This window comes from Mus caroli, unplaced genomic scaffold (assembly GCF_978045245.1).
Source record: "Mus caroli unplaced genomic scaffold, Mus_caroli_1 scaffold_7, whole genome shotgun sequence".
Taxonomy (NCBI): domain Eukaryota; kingdom Metazoa; phylum Chordata; class Mammalia; order Rodentia; family Muridae; genus Mus; species Mus caroli.
The window spans coordinates 53,152,377-53,170,291 of record NW_028227262.1 but is presented as its reverse complement, the minus strand read 5'-3'; the positions used below and the strand labels follow the sequence as shown (position 1 = coordinate 53,170,291).

The 17,915-nt window shown below is 40.9% G+C and overlaps 1 protein-coding gene across 1 annotated transcript in view; it reads right to left on the bottom strand.

Moving 5' to 3' along the window:
* Positions 1 to 17,915, bottom strand: part of Suclg2 (succinate-CoA ligase GDP-forming subunit beta) — a 249,031-nt gene that overhangs the window by 15,939 nt on the left and 215,177 nt on the right. Inside the window, exon 10 of the mRNA XM_021164922.3 lies at positions 3,247 to 3,367. Within this exon, the coding sequence (XP_021020581.2) occupies positions 3,247 to 3,367 (121 nt within the window). The remainder of the gene's footprint in view (positions 1 to 3,246; positions 3,368 to 17,915) is intronic.

Genomic DNA, 17,915 nt, shown 5'->3' with positions numbered 1-17,915 from the left:
ATTTCTACTCATCTTCCTTGATGTTTAAAGTTCTGTGACCTGTACGTGGCATTTCTTAATAACTGAGTTCTAATTAAAAACCACAGGCACAGACTGTAGAAGAAAAAGGATTGTCTAGCAAGCTCAGAAATTTCAAAGCTTTTCTGTCTTATCTCAAACAGACTTCTAACACAACATCAGAGACTGTTTACGGAGATAATCTTGGGTGTGTGAATTTGCATATCTTTACATACATACATACCTCCCAGGTATCATGGAACAACTACTCTGGAATACTAAGTATAGCGTGAAAATAAGACAAGGGCTGTTTACAATTTGTGTATGTATGTGCATGTATGCTCTTGTGTGTGCAGATGCAAGTGTGTGTAGGTATACATGCACAATGTGTGCGTACGCGCATGTGTGTGTGTGTGTGTGTATGCTTGCAGGTGGTGGCCAGAGAAAACCCTTGGCTGGTGTTTCTCGGGTCTTGTTGGCCTTATTGTTTGAGATGGATTTCCCATTGGCCTGGAACGCATGAAGCTGGCTGCATTGGCGGCTCAGGGCTTCTCCTGCCCTCCCCTCCTCAGCGCTGGGATGATAAGTGTGCACTACAATACTTGGCTATTTTTTTTAAATGTGAGTCCAGATGATCAAACTCAGATTTGTGTGCACACTGAGCCTTTGTGTGCACAAATCAGCCTTGCTCATTTTTAAGTTTTCAAGAAAAATTAAAAGGAAGCAATTTCTAGAAATGTACAAATAATAATTGTATATATAATAATACTTATGGGCCCAGTGAGGATTGCTGGAAGAAAGCAAATCCACTGCAGGAATACTTCTAATTATTTCCAAGTGTCAGATACTAATGTGATGTGCTTAGAGAGACCTATTCCTGCCTCAGTTGGCTTTTACAACACGAGGGTCAGGGGTCATTTTGAATCTAAAACCAGTCTCACATCAACATTTTAATCAGAATTATAACTGATGCCGATGGCCTCGTTAACTCCTTGGCCAGCTTTCTGTACTGTGGTATCACTAATCATTGGCTTTTATTAGTTACACGGGAATCAATTATGTCTCTGTACTCCTACAATGAGTTAATTCTGTGGAATGTTCTGCTGTCCACACTCAATGCTGCTGCCTGGAGCGCCTGCTCCCCGACCTCCTCGCTGGGGTCAGCATTTCTATCAAGTCCAGGACGTTCTGGTTTTAGGTCACAAGGCAGACAGTTTCAGGTAAGGAAGAGGCAGTGTTGCAGAGAGAGAGAAGAGAGAAAAGGGAGACCTTAAGCAGGCTGCAGCTCCTCTGGCCTCTCCATCAGGGGATGAGATACACAGTGCTGTCAAACGACCCTCAGACTTAATCACTAGGAGAACAGCACCAGCACAGAGCCTGGGCAATCTGGGCTGCCCCTAAGGTGATACTGAAGAAACCAACCCAGTGGGGCTGCTGAATGTTATAACCAGAATGCAATGACAACGTGGATGGCTTTCAGGAGTTTTCATATTAAAATGATTGTTAAATACAGGAAGGTTTTCTCTGTTAAACTGTCATGCAGTGGTAGTAGTAATGAATGACAGTAAGACTGGGTTGGCACTGGCATGGATGAAGAGGCTGCCATGATCGTTATGTGATGGTGGGTGGGTGAGGCTGATGTATGAGGAAGGAAGGCAAGGGCCACATTTAACTAATGGTCACTGATACCCCACCACACACTCTCCAAGCGGTAGAGAGTAAAATGAATATTAATTTTATTATGCCTCAGCCCTTGAGCACTCAATCAAACAGTTTACATCAATTTACAGAAGGTGCTGCACCTGAGCAATGGGCTCAGCTACTTGGCTAACTATGGCGGCTGTCTCTATGGAGAAGTGCTTCTACATCCAAGCATGGGCCGGAGTCACTGCCGTTCCCATGGAACACTGTAACCACTTCAAAGACCAATCACCATACTGTGGCTATTCAGACTTGGTTATCTGGTGGTATTTCCTCAAATATAAGTGAAATGAACTTGTCATTTTGAGGATAACAACTGTTTTGCAGTTGAAGATAAAATTTATATCTTAAACTGAAAACGCAAACTCTCAAGAAGTTGCCTCTGCCTCTGTATACTTGACAGCGTCCTCACACCTTCAATGCAGTCCTAAGAGGAGCAGTGTTGATACTAACAAACATGGACTTGGGGCTTTTGTGTCTGAAATGCAATAACCTTTGGGACATATGCATAACTGAAAAGAGTTATCAGAGCATGAGGTTATGCAGCGTGCATGGGTGAAATGAACTTAGTGTGAGACACACCGAGGGGCTGAAAAGAGCAGGTTATGAGAACTTTCCCAGACATGTTCCTAGTTCCCAGCGGAGCACCTTCAGTAAAACTGGCTGACACCTGTACCAGGGAAGAAAGCTCATGGCTCCACGAGAAGCTGACAAAAACATCCCAGCTGGGTGTGGGGCTGGGCACTTGGAATCATTGGACTTGGGAAGCTGAAGTGGGGGATTTTGAATTCTAGATTAGACTGGGCCAAATAGCATGTTCAAGGCCAGCCTGGAGCTCCTAAGGAGACCCCATTTCAAATAAAACAAAAGTCAGAAAAGGCGTTCCTCCTCCTGAGTCCATATACACGTCTCTGAGGTTAGACATTGTTCATATCCATTGTGACAAAGTCTTATGGGAATAACAGAGAAGCTAGGTAAGTAAGGGAGCTGAAAACAGTTACCAGTCTTATTAAAGACTTAAAAAGACAATATATATACAAGTAGACTTACATACATATGCATACCATCTCCTTTGATCTATGGTTTCTCTTCCTACAGTATCAGTATCGTACAGTAGCCAATCATGAAAATATTACTTGTCTTGATTTTTTTGAAAGAAAGAAACCAAATTCACTTTAATTTCACCATAATGTTATTTTCTATCTTATTTCTAGCTATTGCTAATTTCTTACTGTTTCTATATTATAAACTGATCCTATCATAGCTTTGCATGTAAGAGAAAAGAGATCACATATGCTGGGTATTTGTACAATGGCCTCTATACTACAAGGGCTTTAGCTCTGGAACTAGCCTGGCAAATGGGCCTGGGTAGTCCTAGGCCCACAGTGTCTGCAGAACTGCAACTGCACTTGCCTGCTGGAAGTCCAGACCAGTGTAATACTGAGCCTGCTGCCATCTCAGTTAACCCAGTTTTCTGGAGCTTAGGAAGTGTGTGAGCCCAGAGCATGCTGGGAAAGAAAATGAGTGCTGGGAACTCCTGTGACTCACCTTCAAGCCGGACTACCAGTGGCACCTTGAGCTCCAGCTCCCGGCAGGCTTTGGTGATTCCGTTGGCAATGATGGCACAGTTGACGATCCCACCAAAGATATTGACGAGAATGGCTTCCACCTGAAATCCCAAACAGGAAGTGCTGTCAGAGGGTGGTAGCCAACAGCCTCAAAACAGCTAGTCAAATAACAGAGACTGTTAAGTAAGGCTTCTTGGTTTCTGTCAGTTTTTACACAGAGAAAGAAATACTAAAAACAAACAAGACTGTCACAAAAATTAAGCTTCGGTAATGAATAAATAACAACGTATCATTATTAACCCATATTACCATCCAGTCTTATGAACTGAGACAGGTCCCAAAATGAATCCAACTTCTGCCCATTTTTCTACTGTATCCGCCCTCTGGGTTTCTTAAATATTTGGAACTGGTATAAGGTTTTCTTTTTTTTTTTCCCCAAATGAAATGTGTCATTTAAAAACTCATGCATCTATTTTTCTTTTATGATATGTAGTTCTTGTGCCTAACACAACAGGTTCAAATCTCAGAACTTAGTATGTGCTGTTTGTGGTAAAAGATAGACTACAACCTTGCCATGCTTCTTAGTGCTTTTTAATATGCTTAGGGCACATTCTCAAAATCCAGACATTTAACTATCTTACACAACAACTGTTTTGATTTACAAAAGAAAAGATAAAGAGGTAACATAAAAAGAGTCAAGTTAGCCAGGCAATGGTGGTGCACTGCCTTTAATCCTAGCACTTGGGAGGCAGAGGCAGGTAGATTTCAAGTTTGAGGCCAGCCTGGTCTACAGAGTGAGTTCCAGGACAGCCAGGGCTACACAGAGAAACCCTGTCTCAAAAAAAGACAAAAGACAAAAGACAAAAAAAAAAGAGTCAAGTTACTAACAAGAATTTTTCAGAAATGTAAATTGAAACCCATCATGTTCACCTGTTTGTACAGATTCCACATTTACAGGCATGTGGGGTAAAAAGAATATTGTACTTGTCTTAATTTGATAAATGGGTATAAGAAAATCCTGTATAATTAACACAAAGAACGAGATAATGAAAAGAATTCATTACTTAGATTAATAGATAACACCCACAGAAAAGAGTTATTCATCAAGCTTGAGGCATCAAAATCCCAACAATGCAGTGGCAATGAGAGCACACTACACTAATTGCCAAGCATGTATTTATATGCAGCATGCCAGTTTGGATCCTATAGGTTCCACATGATAAATTAACTGCAAATAGCAAAGGAGAAAACAATAGATTACATTTCTACAGCACTTATCTCTAGAATGTGCCATTACAGGAACTCTTATTTTTCCTATTCTGATGCCCCTAGAACCTGCTTATAAATACAGTGAGTTGACCCTCTGTAGTGGAGAGAGCTATGGGGGCAGTGACCGCACTGCTTAAAAATCTACTGGTTGCTCATCCGTGCTGGTTGCTAAGGCTGAAACCTGGTTAAGCTATATAACTTCTCTTGAATATGGTTTCCTGATCTGTAAGACGAGAGTAATAGTCTCTGGTCCACCAGACCCCTGCAGGATTTCAAGGAGATGATACATGTGCTGCAGTATTTGGCAATAGCTCTCAGCTTACGTGCTCCTGATTTTTTCCCAGCAGGCAATGACACTATTGGACAGACTACCCAGGCTGTGAGTAGGAAACCTTTCCTGATATAGAGGCACACTGACTAAACTTGAATAGAATGGTAACAGCTTAGTGATAAAGCAAATGAGCAATATTTTCAAGTCAATTGGGGACTGGGGGCTACACCCAAGGAAGAAACCTCCCATTTCCACTCACAGCAGGCTAACTAGTAAGCAGAAGCCTGCTTTCTAATGGCAACCATTAAATGCTGTTAGCATTGATGCTTAATGAAGCACTAATTCCCAAATAACTGTGGGATGGAAGGGAACTTCCCAGAACAATAGAAGAAAAAGTGTTCACAAGCAATAATTCCTTCATGGGCCTTGAGACAGAACTGAAGAGGCACACACTAGCATTTATGAGGAAAAACTGGGCATTCCAGTAAGCACAGACTGGTACCTGTGACCTCTACAATATAAGGGCAAGCTCATGTGTCAGGGATGCACTGAGTTACAGGGAGTCAGTGCGCTTAATCTGAAACTATGTGACTGTTCTATAAGCTCACAGGAACTAAGGTGAATTTATCTAGCCAGGCAGGAGTGGAGGGGGTGAGAAAGAAGTGATGTCTGTGACCCTGTGACAATTCTACTTAGTGGGTGAATGCCCTGGAGTGATCGCCAACTACAAGCTGCGAATGTCTCCGCGGGTGTCAGGTCTCATGAGCCTCACATAACAGTGTCTTACTGTGCTCAGCATGAGCCCAACCTTAACATAGGTTCTCCTTATAGAGCAACCTTTATCTAAAAGGAAAGCAACACATTTAGCCAGCATGCAACCCAGGGACTTTAAGGAGAGGGATGCAACCTGGACAGAGGCAAACATGGCACTCAATGTAACTCATGGAGGCATGTCAGACCTGACATGGAGATAACCTGAGGCCATGCAGGACAAAGTGGCCCGAATCAGGGCTAGGGCCAGGAGAGTGGATTTGCTGGCGCATTCCTACCAACTCCAGAGCTAAGTGACATTAAGGTTTGACAGCAGCTTCCATGGGAAGCTTTTCTATAGGAAAAGCAACAGAAGATATACACAGGTTGCCTGTTTTAGGAGACTGGCTCTGCTCAGGACACAGCATCCCATATGTCCTGGCAGAAGAGGTGCCTTCTGGGTGGTGGGGAGATCCTCTTCCAGCAGGCCTTCCAGCTCTCAGCTTCTTCCCCACTATAGAGTAATTTGCTGCAGTCATGCACTTTAATGGAAATCTGATTTAAGGTTTCACTCTGGGCCAATTTCTATAATTAAGTACTATAATCTGCAAGCTCAAACTGAGAATGAAATTAAGACAGTTTAAAAATGAAGGCCTGTGACATCATTATTATTATTTAGCATTTATAAAGCATGTCACATTTTCAATGGGTGCTTCACAGATTCATTCATTTTACAACCACAAGCTGCTGTTCCACGATAATAGCAAAAGCGGCTTTTTAACTTTTTACTGTCTGCTTTTTTGGCACCAAGAACTAAAACAACAAGAACAACAACCCCTTTCCTCTTGTAGGTCTCTGTAAATATTCAGAGCTGCTCCTAGCAGATTCCGAAGTGCTTAAAGTAACAGGCATTTCCAAGATTCGGGTGAGAGTCCTCAGAGCTGCTATTTACTGTTGCACAAAAGTAAAGATCATCTAAGAAGGTGGTGAAGGTGCCAGAGAGAGCACTGGTCCCTAGGTCCCAGACAGCTGCCCCAGCAGTAGAGTCTGGAACAACTGCTGGCAGCTGTGCAGGTGGTTGGGCCATCCAAACGTCAATTCTCAAATGTCTCTGTGTTTGAGCTAGCGAAACACACACTGGCTGCAGATTATAGTCCATAATTGAAAGAATGCACTTTGAAAGTAAAAAAGCTGCAGCCATTGCTATTTATTTGTTAAGCTCCCAAATAAACAAAGCAAGCCAAGACAAACACAGAACCCAACAACTAACCCCTTTGCTGCAGCGGAGGGTTCTTACTGAACTCATATATGCTTGTCTGGAATGTTCTGACAGTCCTACTGGATATCCTATAGCTACTGCTCCGAAGAGCGTGTCTTCAAATGCCAAGTGGTAATAACGAAATGCAAGTGCACATATAGTGGTGGAGAGCTGCAAGGGAGTTGTGAATTCAACTACATGTGAAATTTTGTTTTAGGATACACCTTTCTGGGAAGTCATTAATGAAGGATAAACATATGAGTTTTCACAAACAAAACTATTCTGTTTACTAGAAGATGGAAGGTTGACACCCATGATTGACACATGGGTATCACACAAGGCGGGTATCATTTTCATCCTCAATTTATAGACCAGAAAACAGAAAGGAGGGAAACCACTGAGGCTATAGCTTAATGACTAGCAAGCATTCTTTAGAGCTATCAAAATTATAAGGCCCTATGAGACATGTAAGGCTTAATATCTTCTTATTGATAACACTAATTCAACCATCAATATAGGAGGTACATAATACCCTGCTTTACAAATGAAAAACAAGCCTGACACTCAAAGAGATAAACACTGTGTGCCAGATTATGCAAACAGTATGTTGGGCTGCAAACCACACTTCTTTTTCTTTAGTAGTGCCAAGAAACCCTTTTATTAAATGCCAGTGTTGCCACTGCTCAAAAGCGAGGAAGCTATCTACTTAATAAATACTCTTGAGGGTCCACTCTGAGCGAGGTATTCCTTTAACCATCCAGATTGGCAGGAAAATAATTTAACCAGGCAAATGTGGTCTTCATCTGTATCTGAAATTGTAAACGCTGCCAGGTTATGGAGAGGAGGAAACAAATGCCATGAGAACCCAAGGGTAAGATGGTAGAGTAGACCGGCCTCTCAGGGCATAAACACTGAAGCTAGGGCTACAGACAGTCAAGGAGACACAGGTGGTCAAGAGCAAGGCGCGAGGACCAGAAGTGGGTACATCTGGGAAAGGCTGAGGTAGTGGAAGAACCGTGCCTCTGAGATGTGGAGAGAGCTGCACCAGGTGCTGAGGTGTGGGAAATGAGAGGCTGCCCACACCCAGCATCAAACCTTAAAGGCTCTTGGTGGTTGAGAAGCCTGTGGATTTCAGGCACCTACTTAGACCTCACTGAGAACAGGCAGGGAACGCACACATACCCAGAATCTACTACACATTTATATTAAAATCACAAGACAAGGTTTATTACTTCTATTTATGGTCAAACTAAGGCTCAGGGAGAAATAAGGGAGGCCATGCCATTCATAGTAGTCACAAGTCATACCAGGGTCTGTTCTCATACACGAGCCACAAGCAAGAGCCAGCAACCTTAGGGCAGACAGCTAGCAATGTGCATCAGGAATAAGTTCGTTCTATTAAGGATGAAGCAGCAAACCTTCCAGGCTCAGTGAGCTCAGTTCTTTTACAACTATACAACTTGGTCATTGGGATAAGAGTCAGGAGTACTACATAAATGAAGAAGTGTAGCTGCATTCCAATGAAGTTTAATAAAAACAAGCAGGGGCCGGTTCAGCTTGTAAGCTAACTCCTGAGACAGGCATGATTTGTTTCAGCTCTCCTCAAATCCACTGTGCCCTCAGCGCACTTCCTTGAACCCTCTGATGTCTTGGACAATACCCTTCAGATTTTAAGGCATCTGCGATGCATTATTTCCTTGCCATCACTGACAACTGCAGGTGCCCAGGCTATCTAATAAAACTAATAGCATAGGTTTGTCCATTCCAATCTACTACTCCTTAAAAAGAAACCAAACCAAACCAAACCAAACCAGAAAAAACGCTATACCAGTCACAAGTCCACAAACAGAACCTTTGCTTTTCTTTATTCTCCCATCCTGACCACTGCTGGAAGTCAACAAAGAGAAAGAAAGGTTCTGCGTGTCATGGTCATTTTGCAATGGCTGCTACAAACGATTAAGTACTATGCTGTGTTTAAAGATGATACAGCAGGCTGGGGAGGTTCTGTTACTATGCTGTATCCAAAATACGCGGTAGCAGGTTGGAGTATGGTTCTGTTACTACGCTTCATTTAAAATATGCATTAGCAATTTGTGGTAGGGTTGGAGCTCAGTGGGTAAGGTGCTTGCTGAGCAAGCATTCAGACCTGAGTTTGGCATAGCAGCATGGCACATGGTACCTAAAAACGTGATGCTGGAAGGGCAGAGTAAGGAGGATCCTAGGGCTTTGTCACCCAGGCTAGTTGAAACAGTTAGTTCTATGTTCAGTGAGAGAATATCTTAAACAAATAAACAATTGGCTGACTGACTAACAAACTAACTAACTAAGACGGAGAATAAGAAAAGATACCAAAGTTGAGTTCTGGCCTTCACAAGTGTATGCACAGGTGAGCACAACTGCACATGTAAACACGTACATGTAAATATGTGCAAATATCAACACATGGAACACACACACACACACACACTGTAGTATATACATGAAGCCTGGAAAAGCAGCTGCTGCTTTCTATTTCTGTCCATTCCAATTTGCCATGCTAATTTAGTGCCACTGCAGTGGGCATCAGGCTGATAAAACTCAAGCAAGCATGATTATATTGGTTGAGATAAGGACTCTTTTTTTAAACACAGAATTTAATTCTGAACATTGTTACTCTTGTATAAGCATCTGTTTTTTCTAGAACTGGATTCTCATTTTTGTTGATGTTTTCCTGCTGAATTCTAATCATGTCTTATAATCCATTGGCAACCAATGAAGGAACATAAATGGTGAAGGAAATTAGATGCAGCTTAGATAATTGATGTTTGTACGCCTGGGTTTAATAAGAATACTCTGCTAAATTAGAGGGGAGTCTAAATGGATTCAGTCAATAAGGAAGTGATTCAGGTGAGGAAGCCAATCTCAGGCTTTGTTGTAATCTTACAAATAAGCAGACAGATCAGTTCAACTGGGACACGATTTGCCTGTGCTGAAATCTGGGAGGCAGGTCAGGTCTGTTCTGCAGCCCGTGAGCCTGTGATGCATTCTCAGAGTTGGAACATGCAGTCAGCTTTTGATACCACAGGGACTGGTTCCAGGACACCCCCTCCCCACCCCTGCTGAAGGAGAAAAGCTGCAGATGTTGGCGTTTCTCCTGTGAAATGACACATTTGCATATCGCCTCCCTGTGTCCTCCTGCATTCTTTAAAGCATCTCTAGGTCATTGATAGCACCTGATCCAATACAAACCCCAGGTAAATACTTGTTATATCTTATTACTTAAGTGAAATGGCAAGAAAAAGTGTGTAAATATTTAGTACACACGTATACTTTTTAAAAGATTTTTATCCTGAGGTTGGTTTAATTCTTAAATGTGGATTCTCAATGTGGGCTGACTGCACTTTCTTTGAGTTAAGGCATCCATGCACAAAATAGCTACAAAAGATCCCCTGAAGAAAACCAAACTTCCAAACATTGTTTTTTCAAAAACACCATCCCCATTTCCCTCTACTTTTTTTAATTTCAGGAAAAAAGGGAAATTCTTGTAGTGTGCTCAGAATACATCCTAAAACCCTCAGCTGGAGAGAAAATGCCCTCATTGTCCCTATGCAGTGCAAGCAGCATTTTGTCATTTGAAATCCACCAATCCAAGCGAACACAACTACTGCAACACACCTTTGTCAACATGAGCACAGCAGGGGCATTTGATGGGGTCTTTGTTAAGGAGCCAAATTCCCATTAAGTCTGACTTCTGAGGACATCTGGAGGGAACTGAAAAATAGGACTCACTTGTCCGTCATCTATGTATTATTCTCTTAGGAATTCTTTTTTTCTGGCTGATATCTTCCCACGAGAACAGGTAACATTCTCACAGGGAGGATCAATGTGATCATGTGCTGGTTCTCTTTGGTGCCAGCAGTAACCTGGAAAATATATGGAACTTGGCTTCAAAGAAACAATTCAGTTCCCATAGATGCAGGAAATGGAGTCAGCTTTGTTTCAAGGCAGTCTTCCTGCAGTCCTGAGCTTGTCCCACTCTTTCTTGCTGTCTATTATTGGTGACCCCGAGGCTAGGCAGAAGCTCCTATTCTGTTTTGGCTCCACTACCAGGTATCAGGAACATATTCTCAAGTCCCATTTTCTGGTGTCCATATATTGCTTTTAAATTTTATTGTTTAATTAAAATGAAGATGTCTTTTATAATTTTCAAAAATAAAGCAATTAGACTACTCCCCTTTCGCCCCTCCCACCTCGTCCTTTCTGCTGGGGCAGACTCCTAGCTGGTCTGCTCCTGTGAGGACACTACATCCTGACCCATCCTAGAGGATCTACTGCACTCAAAGCAGTTGAGGATCAGCTGCACTCAGGGCACTAGACACCACAGCTTAAAGGTACACAGGACAACTGATCTGACAGACTGAAAGCCTCCCTGGAGTTCTGCTGCACACAGGGAAACAGAAACCACAGTCCATAAGGACCCCTGGAGAACATCTTCACATAGGACAGCATCTTGACTGCTCCACTGAAAACCCAACATTTTGAAGGCCTCCCAGGATATGCACTGCAGCCAGGGCAACAGACCAGAAGCTTCTCTGACCCTCTGAAGAGCTCCCAGCTGGAAGGCCTCGAAGGTAGTCTGCTAAAGTCAGGGCCACAGGCCTACCAGGAGACCTGAAGCAACCCAGGGACAAAAGAGGCAGACCCCAGAGTCACCCAGACCAACAAACACCAGGGATATCCAGATGGCTAGAAGCAAGTGCAAGATGATAAGCAACAGAAGCCAAGATAGGTGGGCAACATCAGAACCCAGTTCTCCCACCACAGCAAGCCTGGAATACACGAACACACCTGTAAATCAGGAATCTGTCCTAAAATCCTATCTCATGACAATAATAGAGTCCTTTAAGGAGGATATCAATAACTCATTGAAATAAATACAGGAAAACACAGGTAAACAGGTGAAGGAATTGAATAAAGTGATCCAAGACCTAAAAGTGGAAGTAGAAACAATAAAGAAAACACAAATGAAGGCAAACCTGAAAATGGAAAACCTAGGAAGGAGGTCAGGAATTACAGATGTAAGTATCACCAACATAATACAAGAGATAGAAGAGAGAATCTCAGGTGTAGAAGATACTGTAGAAGAGACTGACACAACTGTCAAGGAAAACTCAAAGTGTACAAAACTAACCCAAGCATCCAGGAAATTCAGGACACAATCAAAAGACCAAATCTAAGAATAATTGGAATAGAGGAGAATGAAGGTTCCCAGCTCAAAGGACCTAAAAATGTCTTCAACAAAATCATAGAAGAAAACTTCCCCAATCTGAAGAAAGAAGTGGCCATAAAGGTACAGAAAGCATATAGAACACCAAATAAATGGGACCAGAAAAGAAAATGCTCCTGTCACATAATAATCAAAACACTAAACACACAGAACAAAGAAAGACTATTAAAAGCTGCAAGGGAAAAGGGCCAAGTAACATACAAAGGTAGACCTATCAGAAGAATTACATCAGACTCCTCAACGAAGTCTATGAAAGACAGAAGAGCCTGGTCAGAGGTCATACAGACTCTAAGAGAACACAAATGCCAGCCTAGGCTACTATACCTAGCAAAAGTCTCAATCAACACATATGGGGAAACCAAAATATTCCAGGACAAAACCAAATTCAAACAGTATCTATCTACCAATCCAGCCCTTCAGAGGATCCTAGAAGGAAAAACTCAAATACAAGGAAGGTATCTGCACCTAGAAAGGACAAGATATTAAGCATCTCACAACAAAGTCAAAAGGAGAGAACTACAAGTACATAAAGCCATCTACATGAACAAACATCAGGAACCAACAGTCATCTCATTTTAATATCTTTCAATATTAATAGACTTAACTCACCTATAAAAAAGACATAAGCTAACAGACTGGATACACAAAAAAAAAAAACAAAAAAAAACCAAAAAAAACCCCCAGCATTTTGGCATACAAGAAACACACCTCAATAACAAAGACAGACACTACCTCAGAGTAAAAGGATGGAAAAGGTCTTCCAAGCAAATGGTAACAGGAAACAAGTTGGAGTTATCATCCTAATATCCAATAAAATAGACTTTCAACCAAAAGTTATCAAGCGTGATAAGGAAGGACACTCCATATTCATCAAGGGGAAAATCCATCAAGACAAAAATCTCAATTTTGAACATCTATGCCCCAAATGCAAGAGCGCCCACATTCATAAAAGAAACTTACTAAAGCTCAAAACACACACTGAACCCCACACAATAGTGGGAGACTTCATCACCCCACTGTCATCAATGGACAGGTCATTGAAACAGAAAATAAAGAGACACAGTGAAACTAATAGAGGTTATGAACCAAATGGATTTAACAGATATCTATAGAACATTTTACCCTAAAACAAAAGAATACAGCTTCTTCTTAGCACCCTATGGTACTTTCTCCAAAACTGACCATATAATTGGTCACAAAACAACCCTAAACAGATACAAGAAGACTGAAATCCCATGCATTCTATCAGATCACCATGGCTTAAGGCTGGTCATTAATAACAGCAAAAAACGACAAAAAGCCCACATACACGTGGAAACTGAACAACTCTCTACTCAATAATAATTTAGTTAGGTAAGAAATTAAGAAAGAAATTAAAGACTTCCTGGAACTTAATGAAAATGCTGACACATCATACCCAAACTTATGGGACACAATGAAAGCAGTGCTAAGAGAAAAACTCATAGCACTAAGTGCCCTGGTAAAGAAACTGGAGAGATCTTACACTAACAACAGCACACCAGAGAGCTCTAGAACAAAAAGAAGCAAACTCACCCAAGAGGAGTAGACAAACTCAGGGCTGAAATCAACCAAATAGAAACAAAGAAAACAATACAAAGAATCAAAAAAACCAAAAGCTGTTTTTTTTTGTTTGTTTTTGTTTTTTTTTAAGAAAATCAACAAGATAGATAAACCCCTAAAGAGCCCAGAGGCAGTATCCAAATTAACAAAATCAGAAATGAAAAAGGAGACATAACAGAAATGGAGGAAATTCAAAATATCATCAGATCGTACTATAAAAGCTTATACTCATCAAAATTGGAAAATCTAGATGAAATAGATGTTTTTTTAGACAGATAACACATACCAAAGTTAAATCAAGAAGAGCAGGTAAACTATCTAAACAGGTCCATATTGCACAAGGAAATAGAAGTCATTAAGAAACTCCCAAACAAAAATGCCCATGGTCAGAAGAAATTAGTGTAGAATTCTACCATACCTTCAAAGAAGACCTGATACCAATATTCCTCAAACTATTCCATAAAATAGAAAGAAAAGGAACACTACCTAACTCATTCTATGAAGCCCCAATTACTCTGATACCTAAACCACACAAGGGCCCAACCAAAAAAGAAAACTTCAGACTAATCTCGCTTATGAATATAATCGATGCAAAAATACTCAATAAAATTTGTGCAAACCGAATCTAAGAACACATCAAAACCATCATTCATCCTGATCAAGTAGGCTTCATCCTAGGGATGCAGGGATGGTTCAATAAAAGGAAATACATTAACATAATCCACTATATAAACAAACTCAGAGAAAAAAAAAATTACATGATCATCTCCATAGATGTAGAAAAAGCATCTGACAAAATCCAATACCCCTTCATGTTAAAATTATTGGAGTGTTTAGGAACTCAAGGCCCATATCTAAATATAATAAAAGCAATTTATTGCAAACCAACAGCCAATATCAACGTAAATGGAGTCATAGTTGAAGCAATCCCACTAAAATCAGAACAAGACAAGGATGTCCACTCTCTCCATATCTATTCAACACAGTACTCCAAGTGCTAGCTAGAACAATAAGACAACAAAAATACATCAAGGGGATACAAATTGGCAAAGAAGAAGTAAATGTATCACTATTTGTAGATATATGATAGTATATATAGGCGACCCTAAAAATTCTACCAGAGAACTTCTCCAGCTGATAAACTACTTCAGCAAAGTGGCTGGATATAAAATTAACTCAAATAAATCAGTAGCCTTCCTTTATACAAATGGTAAACAGGCTGAGTAAGAAATTAGGGAAACAACTCCCTTCACAATAGCCACAAATAATATAAAATATCTTGGTGTAACTCTAACCAAACAAGTGAAAAACCTGTATGACAATAGCTTCAAGTCTCTGAAGAAAGAATCGAAGAAGATCTCAGAAAGTGGAGAGATCTCCCATGCTCATGGATTGGCAGAATTAACATAGTAAAACTGGCCATTCTACCTACCAAAGGCGATCTATAGATTCAACGCAATCCCCATCAAAATCCCAACACAATTCTTCAAAGACATTGAAAGAACAATTCTCAAATTCATCTGGAAAAGCAAAAAACCCAGAATAGCAAAAACAATTCTTAACAATAAAAGAACAGCTTGGGGAATCACCATCTCTGACCTCAAGCTTTACTACAGAGCAATAGTGATTAAAAACTGCATTGTATTGGTACAAAGAAAGACATGTTGGTCAGTGGAATAGAATTGAAGACCCAGAAATAAAACCACACATTTACAGGCACTTGATCTTTGACAAAGGAGTCAAAAATATACAATGGAAAAAAGGAAGCATCTTCAATAAATGGTGTTGGTCTAACTGATGGTTTCTATGTAGAAAAATGAAAATAGACCCATATTTGTCACCTTGGACAAAACTCAAGTCCACGTGGATCAAGGACTTCAATGTAAAACCAGATATACTTAATTTAATAGAAGAGAAAATGGGAAAGAGCCTTGAACTCATTGGCACAGGGGGAAATTTCCTAAACAGAACTCCAATGGCTCATGCTCTAAGATCAAGAATTGATAAATGTGACCTCATAACATTGCTATAGAGTGCTCACAAAAAGGGACCTAGCATGACCCAACAAGCAGCTAAGAGAGTCATTTCCAGATATTTGCACCCAACCAATGGACAGAAGCTGCTGACCCCTGTGGTTGAATCAGGGAAAGGTGGAAAAAATCTGAGGAGGGCAAACCTCTAGAAGGACCTGCAGTCTCAATTAATCTGGATCCCCAAGATCTATCAAACACTGGACCACCAAACAGGCAGCATACACCAGCTGATATAAGGCCCCAACACATATACAGCAGAGGACTGCTGGGTTCGTGTTCAATCAGAGATGATGTACCTAACCCTCAAGAGACTGGAGGACCCAGGAAGTTTAGAGGTCAGGTGGGGTGGGTGTGAGTGGTGGGGACATCCTCGTGTAGACGGGGGGGGGGGGGGATAGGGAGTAGGTATGGGATGTGGAACAGTCAGAGGGTGTATTGGGGGAATAAAATCTAGAGTAAAATTCATAAATAACAATTACACTTCTCCTTTCTCTTTCCTTCTTCCAAGGCCTCCCACAGCATTCCCAACTCTCTTTCAAATTCTTGGTCTCTTTTATCACTAATTGTTGCTGCATCCATCTATGTTTATACTTGTATATTCCTAAATATAGCCATGTAGTCAACGTTACTTGCATGTATGTGCTCAGGGATGACCATTTGGCACTGGACAGCCAGTTGGTGTGCTCTTCTCTGGGGAAGACCAAATGAGCTTGGCTCTCTACAACCTAAAATACTTTGTTCATTTGTAAAAGAATTTCCCAGAGTTTCTTGGAGTACAGTGTCTGTTTAGAAAGAGCTAAAGATGGCATTTACAGTAGAAAAGTACATCTTGGTCTTCAAAACCTGGCTGTGGTCTGAGCTAGAGGGAGAATCTGACAAGATCCTTCTGTGCAGCCTGATGACCCTCTTCTGACCCTGAGATCCATGCCTTTGATACTGTTTAATTTGTAATTATGACCAAGAAAACTATAATGACAAAAATCTATCTTCAGAGAGAAAAATGAATACTCATTTTCAGAACAAGGTAGCTGAACAAATACTGAAGACACTGTGATCATATGCATTGTAATTGGCTGTTTGGAACACTGTATTGATGATGATTGGGCTGTCTCTGAGCTCTGTGAGAGAGGCCTCAAACCTGCTAACAGTGACTGTCTGAGGAGCACCAGAGTTAAAATGACTGTATTATACAGTTGTTGCCCAGCTCTGAAGTTACATAAGCACCAACAATCTCATTACTTATTTATGTTAGGTGCATATAAGCAAAATACATATGGACTCCTAGCACTATGTAGGTACAGGCAACCTTGCAACAGGAATGGCAGCTTAACACGTAGAAAACAATATAAATGCTGTACCATAAAATTCTAAACTCACACTTCCTCTCCCAAAAGTACATGTTCACCTCTGCAAGTCTAAGTTTTCTAAAGCATGTTCTGTCACACACTAGGTAATGTTCCCCAAACAGCATCATCCTCTGGTCAAATGACTTGGGCTCTTGATCTGAATGGTTCCATAAACTCTCTGTGTTCTAACCTAACTGATTTAATCACTTTCTGAAAAGAGGTAATGGGTTGAAAAAATGCTTGTGTTAAATTTATGTTATCTAAAGAAAGTTTTCACTCAGGAACAGCAACCAAGAATATGCTGACCAGGCCAGCATGGCCTACAGCTGAGTCTCCATTTGTCAGCAAACACAGAAACCATGGCTGAGTCAACTATTCAAAGGATTTTCAAGGAGGAAGGAAATTCCTCTGAGCATAAGTATGTTGGTTGGGCTTGGGTTAAAAAGAAAGAGATTTGGAGAATAAAGCAGATGTGTTTAGTATCCATTACAGAGTCACTTCCTGTATTCTTTTGAACTAGTATCAGAGCTAGAACCACAATTATACAAACCACTTGGACATCCAGAATGCAAATGCCTGGGTTTCTGTTTGGAGTGTCTGTAATATCTACTGTAAGAGCTAACTGCATGTATAATTTGGCCACAGAGTCATCTAGGCATAAAAAGAAGAACAGAGACAGTAACAACTTTTACCAATAGGTAAAAAGCTTTTTTTTTTAAAAAGGACAGACATGTAAGCCTCACTTAAGAAATGAACATTAGAATGGTATTTTAGTTAATTGTCTCTTACTGTGATAAAACACAATGGCCAAAAACAACTTGGGAAGGAAAGCTTTTATTTCAGCTTATAGGCCACATCGCTGTCCATCATTGAAG